At 26.2% G+C, this 19,474-nt stretch overlaps 3 protein-coding genes across 3 annotated transcripts; 2 read left to right on the forward strand and 1 right to left on the reverse strand.

Moving 5' to 3' along the window:
• Window positions 1-2,121: 2,121 nt before the first annotated feature.
• On the forward strand, window positions 2,122-2,609 carry HO133_000008 (uncharacterized protein; the record flags this gene model as incomplete). The annotated part of the gene is made up of 2 exons (XM_037290948.1): window positions 2,122-2,554; window positions 2,581-2,609. 2 exons carry the CDS (start codon window positions 2,122-2,124, stop codon window positions 2,607-2,609), a joined length of 462 nt encoding a protein of 153 aa, XP_037157822.1.
• A 13,014-nt stretch (window positions 2,610-15,623) lies between these two features.
• Window positions 15,624-16,822, reverse strand: HO133_000009 (uncharacterized protein; the record flags this gene model as incomplete). The annotated part of the gene is made up of 2 exons (XM_037290949.1): window positions 15,624-16,340; window positions 16,406-16,822. The coding sequence occupies 2 exons, from the start codon at window positions 16,820-16,822 to the stop codon at window positions 15,624-15,626; spliced, it is 1,134 nt and encodes a 377-aa protein (XP_037157823.1).
• A 664-nt stretch (window positions 16,823-17,486) lies between these two features.
• HO133_000010 (uncharacterized protein) lies at window positions 17,487-18,168 on the forward strand (the record flags this gene model as incomplete). The annotated part of the gene is made up of 2 exons (XM_037290950.1): window positions 17,487-17,935; window positions 17,994-18,168. 2 exons carry the CDS (start codon window positions 17,487-17,489, stop codon window positions 18,166-18,168), a joined length of 624 nt encoding a protein of 207 aa, XP_037157824.1.
• Between the last annotated feature and the right edge of the window lie 1,306 nt (window positions 18,169-19,474).

A 19,474-nucleotide genomic window follows, 5' to 3' on the forward strand; every position in this document is an offset into this window, starting at 1 on the left:
AACCGTCTTCCTTTATTAATATAACCCTTAATATATTTTAAAACTATATCAGATTATATATAAATCTTATTATTATTATTACTAGATATAATTAATATTAATTAAATAGCTTATTACAAAGAAGCTTACGCTAAATTAATTTAATATTAAATTAAAGTTTAACGTCTATAACTCGATTTAACTCGAGATCTCTCGATTAATTAACTCGTATTATTTTATTAATATCCTTTACGCTAAAATATTAACTCGAGAATTACTATTACTTATTAAAATACTTATATTCACTACTTATCTATTATTATATTAATTTCTTCTAGACTAAAATTTTTATACTCGCTATATCTCTAACTAGTAATAATATTAACGCGAAGATTAAGATATAAGCTCTTATTACTTATACTACCGCCGAGAACGATCGTAATATTAGAGATCTCGAATATTAAAAATTCTTTATTATTTTATTAATTTTTAAGCGAGCGTATATATATACTACTTTTACTACTCTTTTACTTATTAATTATAAAAATATAATTCTATAAGAGAGAGGGGGTAGTATTATAACTATATTCTATATCTCTCTTAATATATTATTTAGCTCTATAGTCTATTAAAGTCTAGCGTATCTTAATAAAGTTATCTACTATTATCTAATATCTTCTATCTATATAGCTATTCGATATCTAGTTATCTTATTTAATATATCTATATTAATATTACATCTATATTAATTCTAATAAAGATCTTACGTTATATACTCTCTATAATTCTATATTAAATTATTATTTAGTAAGCGAAGAATATTACTATAACTTAATCTATTATTTTTACTATATTAAGAAGTAAGAGAAGAAACTATAATAGATAAATACGGAGAATATTACGAAGAAATTAAGCGATAATAAGATTATTATCGTTAAGAATACGACTTAACTCTTTAAGATCCCACGTTATATACTCTCTATAATTTTATATTAAATTATTACTTAGTAAGCGAAGAATATTATTATAACTTAATTTATTATTCTTACTATATTAAGAAGTAAGAGAAGAAACTATAATAGATAAATACGAAGAATATTATAAAGGATACTACGAAGAATACTACGAAGAAACTAAGTAATAATAAGACTATTATTATTAAGAATACGACTTAGCTCTTTAAGATTCCACGTTATATATTCTCTACGATTTTATATTAAATTATTATTTAGTAAGCGAAGAATATTACTATAACTTAATCTATTATTTCTACTATATTAATATAATATATTACTACGATCTCTATAGAAGAAATATCGAATAATATATATTTAAATAAATTGAAATCGTTCGATGTCTATAGCTATTTCATTATTCGAAAGATTTTACTACGATAAGAGATATTATGAAATTTATACTACTAACTAGCACGTTATCTTTATTTCTTTTTAATATTTCGATACTTCTTACTATAAGAATATAACCTTTCTCTATTTTTTATAGATAATTATTATAGATTAATTCTCTATACTCGATATACCTTTCTAATTAGATCTTAGCGCGTCTCTTCGTATATATATATCTATAGATTATATAGATTAATGAAATAACTTTATATTATATTAATATTATATAATATTAAAAACTATTTCTTTAATAATAATTCTAAATTAAAAAAATAGATTATGAATTTAATTTATAGGCCTAAACTTGTATATACTAATAGCTTACGATATTGTTACGAATTCCTTTACTAGGCGTCCCGATTGGGCTTAGTGCCTTGGCACTGCAGAGACTTCTTTCACTGCAGGCCTACATTTATATAATTATCACATTACACACATACATTATTCATATATATAATTCCACTTAGAACATTTCCTTAACAATGGTAGTAATATCTCGGTCGATTCAGGCCTGGCACTAGCTGTCCTCGTTACATTCTCACCTATTCAGTGCCTCCAATACCAAGAGACCTCTACATTACTCACTACCGGAGAAATCTACAGAGAATACCACTCCCACCGAGTGCAGCATCTCCAGTGTCTCTTAGACGCCTACCTCGCCTTATCCAGCACCTAATCGGACCCTACAAACACTCGTCTACAGCGATCCTTTCACTAGGCCATTCGTCCTACCACCATGGCGTACAATAGCCACATTTCCAGCCCTATGCCTGGCTTTACAGCAGAGCAGACTACGTCCTTACAGGCCATGATTGATGCATCCGTCAAAGCAGCAATTGAACAGGCTATCAGTCAGGCTATGACAGCCTTCGAGACCAGACAGGTTGTCGCTCAGGAACAGTCAATTGTGGAGAAAACTGCGGAGAAACCTACGGAGAAAACTGCGGAGAAATCTACGGAGAAGACTACGGAGAACAAGAGCACGGGCAGCAGCAGTCCTATTCAAGCCGGCACCCTCTCCACTCTTCCACACCAGGCCACCACTCAGAATTGCGGAGATTCTTCCGCTCGCCTCAACGGTGCTCCACCTCCTACTCTCGCCTCTCAACTCGCCTCTCAACTCGCCTCTCAACTCGCCTCTCTACCCGGCTATATTCACTACGCGGAAGGTATGGAGGCTACAGGCCAAGGATAGGGTTTTCAGAGAAGATTCAGGAGAAGTAGGCCTTTGGCATATGGTGTATCTCTGGCGTCTCCATGTCTGCAGCGAGGACGCTGTCATTTTTCTTCTTCGGTGGCATTTGTTACGGATTCCTCCACTAGGCGTCCCGATTGGGCTTAGTGCCTTGGCACTGCAGAGACTTCTTCCACTGCAGGCCTACATTCATACAATTATCACACCACACACATACATTATTCATATATATGATTTCACTTAGAACTATTTCTTAATAGATATCTTATAATATCGTTAAGTATATATTATTTCTTAATAAGAGTAGCTATTTTCGATACTTTAATAGACTCGAATTTCTTAAATAAAGTAATACTTTATTCGTTAACGTTATTATTATATATTAGCAAATATTTCTTATTATTAATAAGTTAATATATATATTATTTAAGTGCTTCGTCTTAAAAATAGATTTATAGATTATTTCGTAGTAGCTCTATATTCTTAACTCTTATAATATTCTTAATTCTATTAATAAAGATAGTAATATCTTAAAAATAGATTTTTTTCTTAATATACTTTATATCTACTATTATATTAGAAGATTTACTATTATAGAAAGATTTAAAGAATTTAATATCGCTATTAAAAAAGCGAGGTTCGTTACTTTTATTATTTTTATTAGTAGTATTTTATCTTAATATTTCTAGATTCTCTAAATTTTCTAGTAGATTTAACGGGCTAGAGAGTTTTAGATTTAGATAATTTTTTATATAGCGATTAATAGTATTAATAATAATTACTTCTATATTAATAACTTAAAAATCTACTTCGAATTCTTTCTCTATTATTCTACTATTATTACGACGATAAATAATCTTATTAATAGAGATATTTAAGATTTCTAGTAAACGACGTTATAAATCGTCGAACTTAATAGTGAGTTAAGGATTATTATTTAGAGATCTAATAGGCGAGATATTTATTTACTTTAGCGGAGTATACTTTTCTACTTCTAAAGTATTATTAATAGATAAGAGATTAAAGAGGTAGTATTTCTAAGTTATAGATTCTTAAAAGAGATAAAGAGTTACTCTTAGAGTAGTATAGTCGATTATTTAATCTTTTAATTAAGTTTATTAAAAAAGAGAATTAAGTAATAAAGAATAAGATTATATATATTCATCTTTTAATAATAACGAGTAAAGGCCTATGAATTAAATTCATAACCATTCGTTTTAATCGGGGCTATCGAGTAAATTTTGGTGAGCGATCTTTAATAAGCGATATCTGAATTCCTTACCTTTAAATATCTATAAGACTAAATTTAGTAATTCTTTTTTTATCTAAAAGCTTACATTATACTCTATAGTTTAAATAAAAAAATTTAAAATTTTAATAGAAAATAAAAAAGTTATTCTAAAATCAAATAATATATACCTTTTTTTTTTTAATCAGGGCTATCCGACTGTCGAGCGAACTCTAATAAGCGATATTTAAATTCCTTACGCTTTAATAATTATAAGATCAAATTTCAAAATTCTTAAAAATTCGAAAAGCGTAGACTACGCTCTAAAATTTAAGATTTTAAAATCTTAAAAAGTTAATAGAAAACAAAAAAGTTTTTTTATATGTTAATAATATATATCTATTTTTTTAATAATTGCGAATATTAATTTATTTACTCGCGGTATCTAACTAAAAAGCGTAGACCTAACGAATTAATAATTAGCTATATATATAAATTCAAGATTTTCTAATTTAACTCTATCTTATTCTATTATATATACTAATAATATTAATCTAGTAGATTTAAGAATATTTCTTATAAGATATTAAATAACTTTTCGAGTAGTCTTATTAATAAGAGAGATTACTTAATAATCGAAGATAATAAAATCTTATAACTATTAAATCTAAATAATTATATTATAAAAAGCTAGTTTAATAAATATATAGAAGTAGCGAAAGATAAAGAAGCGAAAGATAAAGAAGTATAAAGATTCTTCGTTCTTATTTAAGAAGTATAAGAATTCTTTACTTTAAGAAGTATAAGGATTCTTAACTTCGAATTAATTTGATATTAATAGAGGACTTTATTAATTTCTAATAGTAAGCTATTATATAATAGTTATTGCTATATAGATATTACTATTATTATTATAATAATATAAGATTTTTAGAAATCTTTCTAAAAAAGACGTTATTTAGATAATAAAAAGATAATTCTTTTTCTATGAAATCTAGTTAATTTAAATATATATATTAAGCTATATTAAGTTATTAGTTACTAGCTCTTATCTAGTAAGTATAACTTATAATTTTAATAATATATCTTTTAAAGATAGAACGCTTTTTTTTATATTATATAAATAATTTAACTCTATTAATATTTAAAACCTTTTTATTAAAATTCTTAAATTCTTTTAAATAATAATATATTTATAATTTATTTATAACGATTTAATTTTAAATATTATTTAAATTTAGAATTAAGAAATTTATAGCTAATATTAAATAAATAGAAAAAGAAAAAAAATTAATCTAAGATCTATTTCTTTTAATATATTAAAGTTTTTTTTTTAAATTCTTATTTAATCTAATTAAATTAGTCTTTATATAAGTAGAAGATTTTCTTTTAAATAATCTTTCGAGTAGTAAGCTCCTTTAATTATAACTATTAGAATCGATATAGATGTAATATTAATATAGGTATATTAAATAAGATAACTAAGATATCGAACTATATAGGTGGAAAGGAGATATAATATAATAGGGAATATCTCCGCCAAGGCCCGCTAGCTATAGGGCTAAGGGGTGTATTAAAGATACACTTATAATACTACCCCTCCTTCGTTAAATTATATTTCATAATTAGTAAGTGAAAAGATAGAAAAATGGGTATATATATACGCTTAACGTCTGAAAAATGATAAAAGCAATAAAGAAATAACCGTATCCGGGAACCCTAGTATCGTATCTTTCTTCGTGAGAGGTATTAGAAATAATAGTAGCTTTTTATATTTACGCTATAGCGACGTCGCTAGTTAAGATATAAACGTATATAAGAAGTCTAGCTAAGAGAAAATCGATATAATATAACGAAAACTATATTCATAGATATAGATATAAATAATAATAATTTCCGAATTCGTATTTAAGCGGATAAGATATCTATGAAATAATATAACGTAATTAATTAAGAGCTCTTAAATCGAATCGAGCTATAGACGCTAAAAACTCTAATTTAATATTAAGTAACTTTAATATAATCTTCTCTATAATATATTATTTAGCTAATATTAATTATATTTCGTAATAGCGATAATATAATTTATATATATATTAATATAGCTTTAAAAGATCTTTAGAATTATATTAGTAACGAAGATTTATATAAAAAATTATATATAAGATAATTTCTAATTAATATAGATCTAAGAAATTAATTCTCGATTTTGAAAAAAATAAGACTATTATAAAGATATCGAACGATTTTAATTTAATTAAAAATAAGATATTCGAGGTAATTCCGGCTCAGAAACGCTATCGCTATTAAAGGCCCCTCGCTCTAATTTCTTTATAGATAAGACTCTTCGAAATATCGCTTATAGAAGTTATCTATTAGATTCTAGTAATTTTCGAATTTATTATTATTCGTATTATATTAGTTAGAGTTATTATCGAGGCCTTTTTATTTAACTTTATACTTAAGACGACTATAGATTAATTTAAAATTAAGTATTTCTTTAATAATTTATTTAATTTAATTATTAATAGTAATATACTTCGGCGAAGAGTTTATCTATTCTAATAAGAGATTATTTACTATAAGACTTAAGAGATTAAAATAAAAGACGTTATAGATTTTTATAATTAGCGAAAGTTCTAGACGATATAAGATTCTTATAAGATCTATAATCTCGAATAAACTAAGTCTCTTATAATTTAATTTATAAAAAGAGCGATTAAAGATAATATTCTTACTATTTAGAAAGATCTTATCGTCTATATCTTTTATTAATACTTATTAATTTATATAATTATAGTCTTCTAAACGCGATCTATATTACTTTAAATATACTTAAAAACTTATTCTATATAATCTATAATATTCTCTATCTAAGTAATATTAAGACGCTTATATATAATCTTATAATTAATAATATTTAAACTAAAACTTATTTAAAAATAAAATCTCTTATTTATAAAAAAAGATAAGATATTAGTAGTTAATAAGATAGTATTATTATTAATAAACTCGATAATAGATAGTTATCTTATTTAATCGTTCTATATATAATTATAGTATATTTAAAGATAACGCTCTATATTCTAATTCGCTTATTTAATCTATTTATTAATTTTAGAATAGAAAACTATTAATAGCTTAACTATAATATCTAATCTCTTATAAAAAGATTTTTATATAATAACTATAAATTAAGAGCCTTAATTTAATATTATTAAGATTAATAAGCTATATAAATAAAATACTTTCTTAAATAATAAATTAATTATCTTCTTAGCGATAATACTTTTATTAATATCGAAATAGATTACATAGTAATATTCCTTAATAAATTAATTAATCACTATTTAAATAGCGTTATAATTATCGAATATATATAAATCTATAACGAAGTCGACCGATATATCTTACTATCGCTTCTATAAAATTAATAAAGACTATAATAAATTATACTCTTAATCGCGAGGCGCTTTAATTCTTTAATAGATATAATAATTCTAAACGTAGATAGTTATAATAATCCTTATATCTCGCTAGTAATATTCTCTTTTAAGTAGCTTATAAGTACGTGCTACTCCGAAATATTTGTAGAATAGTTAATTATATATCTTTCGAATAACATCGATATATATATTATCGAATACGTATAAACGATCTTTATAATAAAGTATCTCATCTTATATAAAATATTTACTAAGAGTAATCCTCTAAAACTTATTCTTATTTTCGATAATAACCTTATAGATTTTCATATAATACTCATCTTTCTTATTAATCCCTATTATCTTATAATAAATAAAATTATTAATTATATATATATCGATATATTCGCTATTCAATTCTAATTAATTAAAAATAAGAATTATTTAATACTATTAACGTAATCATTCATCTCCGAAATTAATTAATTTACACTTAGTTATTTATATAAGTATATCCACCTTAACGTTTTAAGATCTCAACCGATAAATAATCTTTATATTAAATTCTAATAATATATTTAAATATTAGGCCTAATATCAGCTAAGGTCTTATTCCTTAGTAAAATATATTAATTCTTTATAATCGATAAAGATTCTAATAAAGACATCTATATATTTTAGCTTAAAACGCTAATATTCTAGATAGCGAATAATTACTAATAATTCCTTATTATAAATCTAATAATTACATTTAATTAAGATTAGATTTTTACTATAGAAGACTATTAAGTAAAGTACTTCTTTATTATTATATTAAAAAAAAATATCTTCGTTAACGTAGTTAAAAGAGTTAGTCTCTAGAATAGTATTCTTTATTCTATCGAAATAATATAAAATTAAAGCTTTAATAACAGCGACTTTAAGAAAGTAAAAGGTCTTTTAATATACTAAGAACTAATTAAATATAATCTTCTTTACGATAAGTTTTATTATAAATTTAACTATTTTAAAGAAATCTCTAATAAATTATCGATAAAAATTATAAAATTCGATAAAGATCTATATCTCTTTAAGATTAATAGATATAATTTACTTAATAATAATCTAAATTTAATAAGATTTATTTATAATCTATCTATAGATATTAATAGATCTAAAAATTTAATTTTCTAAATATAAAATTCATACTTAAGAATATTTATCTAAAGATCGATATCTCTTAATTTCTAAAGAATTTATCTAATATATTAAATATATTTCTTTTTTATCTTACTATAAATAAGTATATTATCGAGATAAATCTAATAGAAGTCGTTTAGATACTCGAATAGAATATTATTTATATATTATTAATATATAATTAAGTCGTTAATTAGTTCGAAGAAGAGAACTCGATACTTATATATCTTAAGAGAGATAATAAAAGTAGTAAAATTCTCGCTATCGAGATATATATATAGTTTATTAAACGCGGTTATAATATCTAATTAAGTAAGATATTTATATCTCTAAATTCTTATTAAAACCTTATCTATTAATAAGATTAAGTATCGATTTCTTTTAATAATAGCGTTTAGCTTTCGATAGTCCATATAAAAATATAATTCTCTATTCGACTTTTTCGCGAATAGAATAAATAAGGCGAATAATATATAGCTTAATATTATAAATCCCTTCTTTAGATATTTATTTAAATACTTTTTTATCTATTCTAATTTATATCTTAATATTAAATAAATCCTACTTTTCGAAAATTTTATTTTATTAAAGCTATTATTAAATTTCAGCTTATAATTATAAGAATAATATAAAAGAAATATATTTATCTTAGTTCTATTAAAAATATTAAGATAATCGTAATACTTCATAGATAGCTTACGTTTTATCTTTTTAGAATTAATTTTATTAACGCTATTAATCTAAATAAGATAGTTAGAATTATAATATTTCTTATATTTCTTTTCTAAGTCGCAGAGATATAGTTTATTAACTAATATATGAATTTCGTAAGATATTTAAATAGAGAGAGGTATATATAGTATAGGCGATATATTATAAATCTTATTTATTATTAATATAAATAGTTTATTACTTTTTTTACGAATTAGTTAATAATAAATTGCTATATTAATCTTAGCAATATTAATAAACTTAAACTCTTTACTATTCTTATTCTTATTTAATAAAAAAATATTCGAATTAATCTTATTATCGTAGATAGATAAGAGAAGACTTTATTATTTTAATATAATAGGTGAGAGAGTAAGTAATATAAATAGTTAAAACTTCGAAGTTAATAGAAAGGAGAGATCGTCTATTATTAATATTTAATTATTATTATAATTATATCGATCGGGTAGAAAGAGTATCTTATCTCGTAATATATTAAGAACTACCTCGTATTTATTTATTTATAATTTTTTAATTATTATATCGTATTTTAATAATATAATTAATATTAAATATATTTCTTCTTAATAATTTTTTATTATTATTATAAAGAGTAAATAGTATATAATTAATCGTTTTACGATCTAGCTATTATAACCTCTTAATAATTTAAATTATAATAGTAGAAGTAATTTTAAATATAAGATCTTATATATTATTAAAATTAAGAACTTATTTATAACTATATAAGTATTAATATATTTATTATTTATAAGAGAGTTTTAAAATAAGTATTTTCTCTCTTATAAAGATAGTATAATTTATATATAAAAAGGATAACGTGCTAGAGCGTTATTAAGAGTATTTATTAAGTATACTTTATAAGTATCTCTTATCGTAACTTTAAAAGAGGCTATTTATTTCCCGAATTCGAAGAAAAATCGTCACTACCCGTGATATCGACGTTATCGATTTCAAATTCTTTATTTATTTCTATCGCGTAGAGTTATACTTTCTTAAAGGCTTTTTTACTAATCTCGATTTAGATAGTTATTATATAATTCTTTTAATAATAATCTTTCTTATTATAATTATAATATATTAATTCTCTTAGCTTTAAATTAATTATAATATTTAGAGGCGTAGTAATTATATTTAAATTAAACTCGATAATAAATATAAGATATATATTAATCGCGAATATTATCGTTGATATCTATATTATAATTAATTTAATAATAATCTTTATAAACTTAAAATTCTTATACTTAGCACATTATAAGTTATTTAGTTTTTAAAAATATTCTTTTATAGTCTTTAAGATAGTAAAATCTTCTACGATCTACTATATCTCCTTTAATTTCTTTCTTAATTTCTTAAAAAGATAGTTTTTTAATATAAGAGTTTTATTATAATTAAAAATAATATTTAATTAAATAAAATCTAAATAGAAATTAATAAAGATTTAAATTTTTTATTATAAAGTATATATATTACGTAATATATTATTATATCGATTTAAGTTTTTATAAATATTAATTTATTTATTTATAATTTTAATAAAAGATTAATATAAATTAATAGAGTTTCGAAGTTTTTTATATATAATATACTATATAATTTTATTATCGAGTTATAAAATTATATAAACTATTTTAAAGTCTTTAATAAGATAATAATCGCTATTAATCTTGAATTTCTATTTTATTCTAGAGAATTAATCGTTCTAAATAAAATTACTATCGTCGATAAATAGAGGTAAATCTAAAATCTTAACTAATTTCTCTTTTAAATATCTAGATATATATTTCTTCTTAATTAATAATAGTTATAAATCTTTTATAAACTATATCTTAAGATTATTAACTTTTTATTATAAAAAAGTTATATTCTTCTAAAAGTCTTAGACTAGTTAGTTTATCTTCTCGATTATTTTATAGATCTAATATAAATTATTTATAGCTAGGTTCTTTTTTATTATAGCGATATAATATCGAGTAATAATCTCTTAAAAATCGTTTTATTTTTAATAAATTTTATTTAATATAATTATAAATTCGTTAGATTAATATTTAATTTAATATTATAATTATAAATTATTAGCGATATTTTAAGATATATTTATTAAGTTTATCTTATTAGAGATATTATCTAATAAAATTAATATTTATTAAAATTTAATTTACTTTAATAAGATTTTAATTTAATTTATTTTTTTAATATTAGACTTCGCTATAAGAAAGAAAAAAGAAAGATTTAAAATAAAGTAGAGAGGAGTTTAAATACTTTAAAAGAATGAATATTAAGAATATTAGATATACTAGAGAATAATAAAGCCTCTTTAAAATATATCGAAATTATTTAATATTAAGAATAAAAAAATTCACTATAAAGCTTAAGATAAGATTATTTTTTTATAAGAGTTTAATATATTTATTTCTTAATTATTTAAGGCGTTAAGAAGACTATAAGTGCTTTAAATAGTAGTTTTTTAAGTATATTTATTTCGCTTAGAGAGTCTTTTATTTTATAGAGAAGTTATATATAAAAAAGTTTCGAAGAATAATATCTTTAATTAATTATAACTCGATTAATTCTTATTTAATTAAGATCTTATTAAAATCTTAGATATTATAATATATAAAGTTATAAGTAATATTATTAATATATATTTTAAATATAGAAATATAAGATAGTATTAGCTATTTCTTTTAATTCGCTAGCTATATAAATAATCTAATATCTTCTTTATTCCTTAATTACTATTTATCGAGATCATTTCGCTATTCTTTTTAGACTCTTTAAAATTAATTTATCTATCTAATAGACTTATCTAAAAATATAATAACTTAACTTAATTTCTTACTAAAACCTTTATTAGCGTGTTTCTTTGAATTTATTTATTAATATAAATAAAATAAATAAGTTAATCTTAATTATAGTATTAGAATTAATATAGATATAATATTAATATAGATATATTAAATAAGATAACTAAGATATCGAACTATATAGGTGAAAAGAAGATATAATATAATAGGAGATATCTCCGCTAAGGCCCGCTAGCTATAGAACTGAGGGGTGTATTAAGAGTACGCTCGTAATAATAACTACTAACTTCTTAATAATATACTCTCTTTCTAATTATATATTTAATATAATTAATAAATAAATCGCTTTTACTCTAGAAGAAAGATAAGTAATATTATATTAAAGACTTAATAATATATATAATAACTCTTTATTATAATACAAGTAAAGGCCTATAAATTAAATTTATGAAATTAGATTTTTCTAAGTCAAATCGAATTTTAGCCCTAGCCCTAAGTTAAATTAAACTCTAATTACGTTTTTAATCTACTTTCACTATTATAAAATTAATTTAATCTATATAATCTATAAGTACATATATGTGAAGAGAGGCGCGTTAAGGCTTAATTAGGAAGATATAATATAAAGAATTAATTTATAATAATTGCCTATAAAAAATAGAGAAAGACTATATTCTTATGGCAAGAAGTATCGAAATATTAAAAAGAAATAGAGATAACGTGCTAATTAGTGATATAAATCTCATAATATCTCTTATTATAATAAAATCTTTTAAATAATAGAATAGCTATAAACATCGAACGATTTCAATTTATCCAAATATATATTATTCGATATTTCTTCTATAGAGGCCTAATTATTTAAATTATTATAGTAGATTCTTCTTTTATAATATTATTATAGTAATATACTATATTAATATAATAAGAATAATAAATTAAGTTATAGTAGTATTCTTCGCTTATTAAGTAATAATTTAATATAGAATTATAAAGAGTATATAATGTGAGATCTCGAAGAGCTAAGCTATATTCTTAACGATAATAATCTTATTATTACTTGATTTCTCCGTAATATTCTCCGTAGTATTCTTCGCAGTATTCTCCGTATTTATTTATTATAGTTTCTTCTCTTATAATATTATTAATATAATAAAGATAATAGACTAAATTATAGTAATATTCTTCACTTACTAAGTAATAATTTAATATAAAATTATAGAGAGTATATAACGTGGGATTTTAGAGAGTTAAGTCGTATTCTTAATACTAAGAATCTTATTATCGCTTAATTTCTCCGTAATATTCTCTATAGTATTCTCCGCAGTATTCTCTATATTTATCTATTATAATTTCTTCTCTTATTTCTTAATATAGTAGAGATAATAAACTAAGTTATAGTATTATTCTTCGCTTATTAAATAATAATTTAATATAAAACTATAGAGAGTATATAACGTAGAATCTTAGAGAGCTAAACCGTGTTTTTAATACTAGAAATCTTATTATCGCTTAATTTCTTTATAATATTCTTTATATTTATCTATTATATTAACTTCTCTTATATTAATTAAGTAGATTAATATAAGATTATAAAGAGTAGATTTATTAGATTATTACTGCTAATAACTATCTCCGTAATATTCTTTGTAATATTCTTTATATTCGCTTATTATAGATTCTTCTCTTATTTAACTAAGTGCGAGAGTATCGAGAATAAATATATTTATATTAAAATTAGTAGAATTAATAGAATTAATAGAATTAATAGAATAGTGAAAGAAGAATAATTATATAAATAGATGAAAGGATTATTATTTAATCTCGAACGCGTTTAATATAACTATAATATTTAAATATTAATTTAATTCATCTATCGCTAGCTTAAGAGAAGTATATAGAAAAAGACATATTCATTCGGACTCTTTTTAAGGGCCTTTTAATACGTTTATAAGTAGTAGTAGATAGCTATTAAGCTCTCTTACAATCTCAATTATTAATAATAACGAATTCGTTTAAAAATAATCTAAAGATATTAATAGAGGCTTTAAGAGGTAAGTTAAAGGGATATATGTATTTAAACCGAACGCGTTTAATATAACTATAATATTTAAATATTAATTTAACCTATCTACCGCTAGCTTAGAAGAAGTATATAAAAAAAGATATATTTATTTAAGCTCTTTTTAAGAATCTTTTAACGCGTTTATAAGTAGTAGTAGATAGTTATTAAGCTCGCTTATAACCTCGATTACTAGTAATAGCGAATTCGCTAAAAGATAATCTAAGGGCATTAATAAAGGCTTTAAAAAATAGATAAAAGAGATATATATATTTAAAGTAATCTTTAAGCGAGAGATATCGAAGATATTAATAAAATTAATAGAATTAATAGAATAGTAAAAGAAGAATAATTATATAAATAGATAAAAGAATTATTATCTAATCTCGAACGCGTTTAATATAACTATAATATTTAAATATTAGTTTAATTTACTAATAATAAGTTAAATTTCATTATTTTTATAGCGTTAGAAAGCGTAAAGCGAGCTTTATAATTTAAGAAATTATAAAGTAACTATATCTATTATAAGCTAAGTACCTTAAAGTATAAGACTTTTATATATAAATTTTTAATAAGAAAACGCGAGAGAGCTATTAAGCTAATTTAGTCGATCTAACTAAAGAGCGTAATAACTCTAAATTAATAATTAACTACACATACAAATTCAAGGTTTTCTAGTTCAGCCCTATCTTATTCTTTTATATATACTAATAAAGAGAATACTATCTATATAGAGTAATTATAAATAATTTTTTTATAATAGAATAGAAAGATCGAAAGATCTTAATACGCTATATTTAATTAGATTATAATATAAGTAAGACGATTAAAATTATAATAATATTTTTTATCTTTAATTTTCTTTTAATTATCTCTACGACTTATATATCTAGCATTTCGACTTTATTCTATCGCTTCGATTACTTATATCTATTATCTATTTAAGACTAAAGCTATTACTATTACTTCTTCTTCGTAGTCGATATCTCTCGATTATACGTAAATTCTAATAATCGAAGTATATATATCTAATAACGTAGACGACGGAGATACTTTCTACTCGTTTAATTTCCACTTTCTATATATAATTAAAAAGATGCTTCTTATTTATTACTATCTTATTAGAACTAGACGACTTCTCATAATCTATTTCTTCTACATTTATTTTAAGCTAAGATTTAATACTTGCTATAATCGAATATACAATACGGAAGGTTATAATTGTATTCTTTATATTGATGTGGTCTGGAGACATAGCGCCTTCTCCCATGCTCGCAATTGTGGTCTCCTCGGTGTGCAATAGCCTGGTCGACTTATTGCTTTCTAACCACTCCCAGCGCAAGATAGATCACGAGCAATGACTTTGTGAGTAAGGAAAAAACGCATAATTTCCTCTTTTAGTCTTGGCATGTCAATCACGCTTGTCCAGGTTGTGCACGCAATCGTCAAGCCGCCTACAGCCGCTCCTTCCATTGCCGCACTCTGACACCAGGCGAACAGGCTACATGCCTGGACCAACCCGAATGATGCTTGCCAAGACGCGGCTGCTGTGCCGGCTGCAGGTCCCAATGCCTCAAATCCCGCTGCGCCGAGTACAGGTACCGTTAAACCCGATCTTCCAGCAGAGCTCTCTTGGACCTTGCAGCTTCTGCAGGATCGTCATGTCTTCGGTCCTGCTCTAGCGCTATTGGAAGCCAGCAGTTATGCTCCAGAGCCTGTTCGGCCGACCACCGATCCTGAGGCCTCCATATGAGCAACTTCGAGACCAGGTCGACAAGAGGCTCACCGTCAGTTCCCCTAACGTAGGAAGCACGTAGAGTCCTGAGAATCGATGCGAGCTGATCCTGCGTGATCTTCGAAAACTCTCGGGCCTTGTAACCTAGGACTTCGGCGATTGCATACCCGTAAGCCCACGTGTCAATCTTTGCCGTGTAGGGACCATCCCTGGCTACCGTCCAGACTTCAGGCGCTAAAGTGTAGATTGGGCCAATTGTCGTGACTTTGGACGTCTTTGCTTCGACGGCTTTGCCGTAATCGCAGAGCGCAGCGCGAGGAGGGTCATTAGACATAATGAGCATGTTTTTCGGCCTGATGTCGCGATGCATAATTCCCATGGCATGTAAAGTCTTGAGGCCTTCGAGTGGTTCTTTGAGAAAGTGTAACTTCGCCGGTCGTGGAATGCTCGTGTTGCCCCAGAATCCTCCCGTGAAATCCGAGATTGCGCTGGGCATGAAAAGGAAGAGCCTCTCTAAGGCACAGCAGATTTCAGGACGGCCGTGCTCACACATCGCGCTCAAGGTCGGAAGTAAGCCAGGCTCATTCTGAAGTGTGTCAGGAACATCATATACAAGGCTCTGTATACCGTAAAGCGCGTCCCCATGCTCACCTCTGCCAAAACCTCAGACTTATTTCTTGCTTCGATTCGCAGCTCTTTTATAGCCACTAAATCGCCTGTCTTAGTATCGAGTCCCTGGGTGATCCACCCAAATGCGCCTGATCCTCGCGTTTCGAGTTCAAGGTACCGTCCCCTCAGAACGTAGTTGTCGCCAGGCATCCTCTGCAGTGGTCCTATCTTGAACTGATTGTTCCCTGGTAGTTGTGCTTCAAGGAACCTGTCCCTTTTCTCAAAGTATGACTTCCTGTACTTCTCCGCCACCGTATGCTCCAGCTCATACTCACACATGCCCGCCCGGATCCTTGTCGAGTGTTCGTATACAAGGTGCTCTTCGTCGTAGTCCAACTTGACCCACTTGCTACCCAATCTATACTCTACTGATGCTTTATGGCTTCCTCCCTTTAACATAAGAAGTCCAGACTGTCGGTTAAAGTGGAAGATCATATGTACACTAGCAAGCGACATGCTTAGTTGATCACCAGGTTTTGATAAAAGGAGGTCTACCCCACGGTTTGCCGGTGATTTTTTGGTTCCTCGACCCACTCTCCAGCCCAAGTGAGGAAACTCTGGTTCACGTTCCTGATCGAAAGAAAGGACGAAATATGCTGAATTTTCCATTTGAAACCCCTCAGTCTCACCTTCGAGCTGGCTATCATAATCGGTGGAACTCTCCACGGGTTCAACTGACGCTACAGGCATTTCACTGCTAACAAGCTTCCGCTCCAAGAAACGCATATGAAATGTCTTATTCTCTTCGACATAAATATGGGTTGCCGAGAACAAACGTTGTGCAATTTGATTGCGGGGTATAAGCCTGGCAAAACCGCCATTGAATGTATCAGCCATTCGAGCTTGCTCTCTATTCTAGTTCAAAATTTCCATGCCGCAGAGATTTGTTGAAGAAGGTACATCATTTGAAAACCGCTAGTGCAATATCGGCTTAGCTCACTTTAGGCAGCTGCGGCTCTGCGCAGCGTCGCCAAGGGCGCTACTCGTAATCATAGGGCTGAAGTGGCGGGAGCATCAAACTCCGCCCCTTCACTTCCTGGCTCACATGCCAATCATCACCATCATGCCTATAACACGGGAAGAAAGCGACGCGTGGCTTATCATGCAAGGAGATACTCAAGAGAGACTCGATAGGATCCACGCAGAAGCCGACGCAATGCGCGCAAGGCTTGAGGCTGAAGGACGAGGACCTTCTACTGTTTGGGAGCCAGTCTCTTCTGATGATGAAGAATTCGAGGATATACGGCCGATGACTCCGCCTATGTCTCCCCCGTGCACTCCACGAGGTAAGAGCCTTACCTATCCCGGAGTGGCTTGGGATCAAGATCTGAACTTCACAACAGGCGCCAGATCTAAGGAGAATGAGTCCGTCAACATGGAGATCCAGCGGCCCAAACTGGGTGACACGCCTTTGCAAAACATTCATCCGGCCCCCTCCACTTCACCGCAGTTACGGGCACGCAAAGTACAACGTCAAAGACAACGTCGAACTCTACTACCGGTCTCTGGGCGGTAAGTAGGAACCAGTCACTACGAATGTAGATACTAATCATCTTAGTAGAGCTACCAGGTCAAAAGCTTCGAAGACTACCGCTTTCTACGAACTCGCTCATGATAACAAAACAAGCCGACGCGTCTCCAGTATTGCTCCGATGGGTCCTCCAAAGTCCCCCGGCTTAAAGCAGCCAAATAAATCATCTCCACAACAAAAACCTCGATCCGCCTATCGAGTTCAGAAGAGATGATTTGCTGTGGAATCAAGTTTTGTTTGTCTCATTCCTGAGGGGACCGAGTGCGCTCGTGAGGGAGAAGATTGCGTAGTCCAACCTGAAGGACTACATATTCCGCTGACAGGCACAAAGAGAATTTTATTTTCTCCGTCGGTAGCACGATTTTGCCCAAGGCCTAGTGCTCTACTTTAGATATATGGCGGCGGATCTTCTCTTTGGCAACATCTTCACAAGATAACCTCGAGGTAAAAGTCTGTTATCGAAGTTATTGCCCTAGGCTTTGCCTACAGCCTTAAGCATTTCAGGAGTATTCGAAGCAGGGAAATCAAAGGGTAGCCAGACGGTCTCCAGTGTAAGTAGCATTAGTATAATATATATAATTAAAGTTCATATTATAGATAGTCATTCTATCTAGCTTAAATTATTAGTCTTAAAACTTTTAATAGCTATATATCTATAATACTTCTAATCTTAACTCTTAGTTCTATTTATCTACTTTATTCTATATTAATTATTTTTAAAATATACTCTTACTTTATAATATTTATTCATTTTTTCTACGCTTAATTCGAAGTTAAATATAAATATTCGAATATTATACGTATTAAGTATATAGAGATCTTATTAAAATTAGTTTCTAAATTATTAATTAATAGTAATTAAAATAACTACTTTTATACGTAACGTTAATAAGCTTACTTATATATATTATAAATATATTAATTTAATTTAATAAGAATACTTTCTTTTTTTCCTCGCTAAAATTTAAAAATTATAATTAATTTTATAATAATTATAATTAAGATATAGTATAGATTTAAAAATAAATACTCGAAGAGAGAGTATAATATTAATTAAAAGTTTTAAGAGAATTTAATAATTAAGTAAAGTTATAATATATTTAAGATTTTTAATATATAAAAACTTATAGTATCTTAAAAAAGCGATATCTCTTATTTAACTTTCTAGATTATAATATATTATAATTAAAAATAATATTTTAAATAATATAGACTTAATAATTAAGTCGAAGATTTAATCGTAATTAATATTATAAATCTATTTAAAACCTTAAATTACTTAGCGTACTTTATAAAAAATAAAGTTATTAAATTTCTTCTTTATTTTATAAATCTATTTATTAATAAAAATTAGTATATTCTTTATTCTCGAAATAAGCTTTTAAATATTTATTATAAAAAAGAATTTTATATACTTATTTATAGCCTACTTTTATTATTTAATATAGAAATTAATTATTATCTAATTATAAATTAATAATTTAAAGTTATTAATCTCTATTATAACTTAATAATCTTAT

Source organism: Letharia lupina (genome assembly GCF_014066315.1).
Source record: "Letharia lupina isolate WasteWater1 chromosome Unknown contig_1, whole genome shotgun sequence".
Classification (NCBI taxonomy): domain Eukaryota; kingdom Fungi; phylum Ascomycota; class Lecanoromycetes; order Lecanorales; family Parmeliaceae; genus Letharia; species Letharia lupina.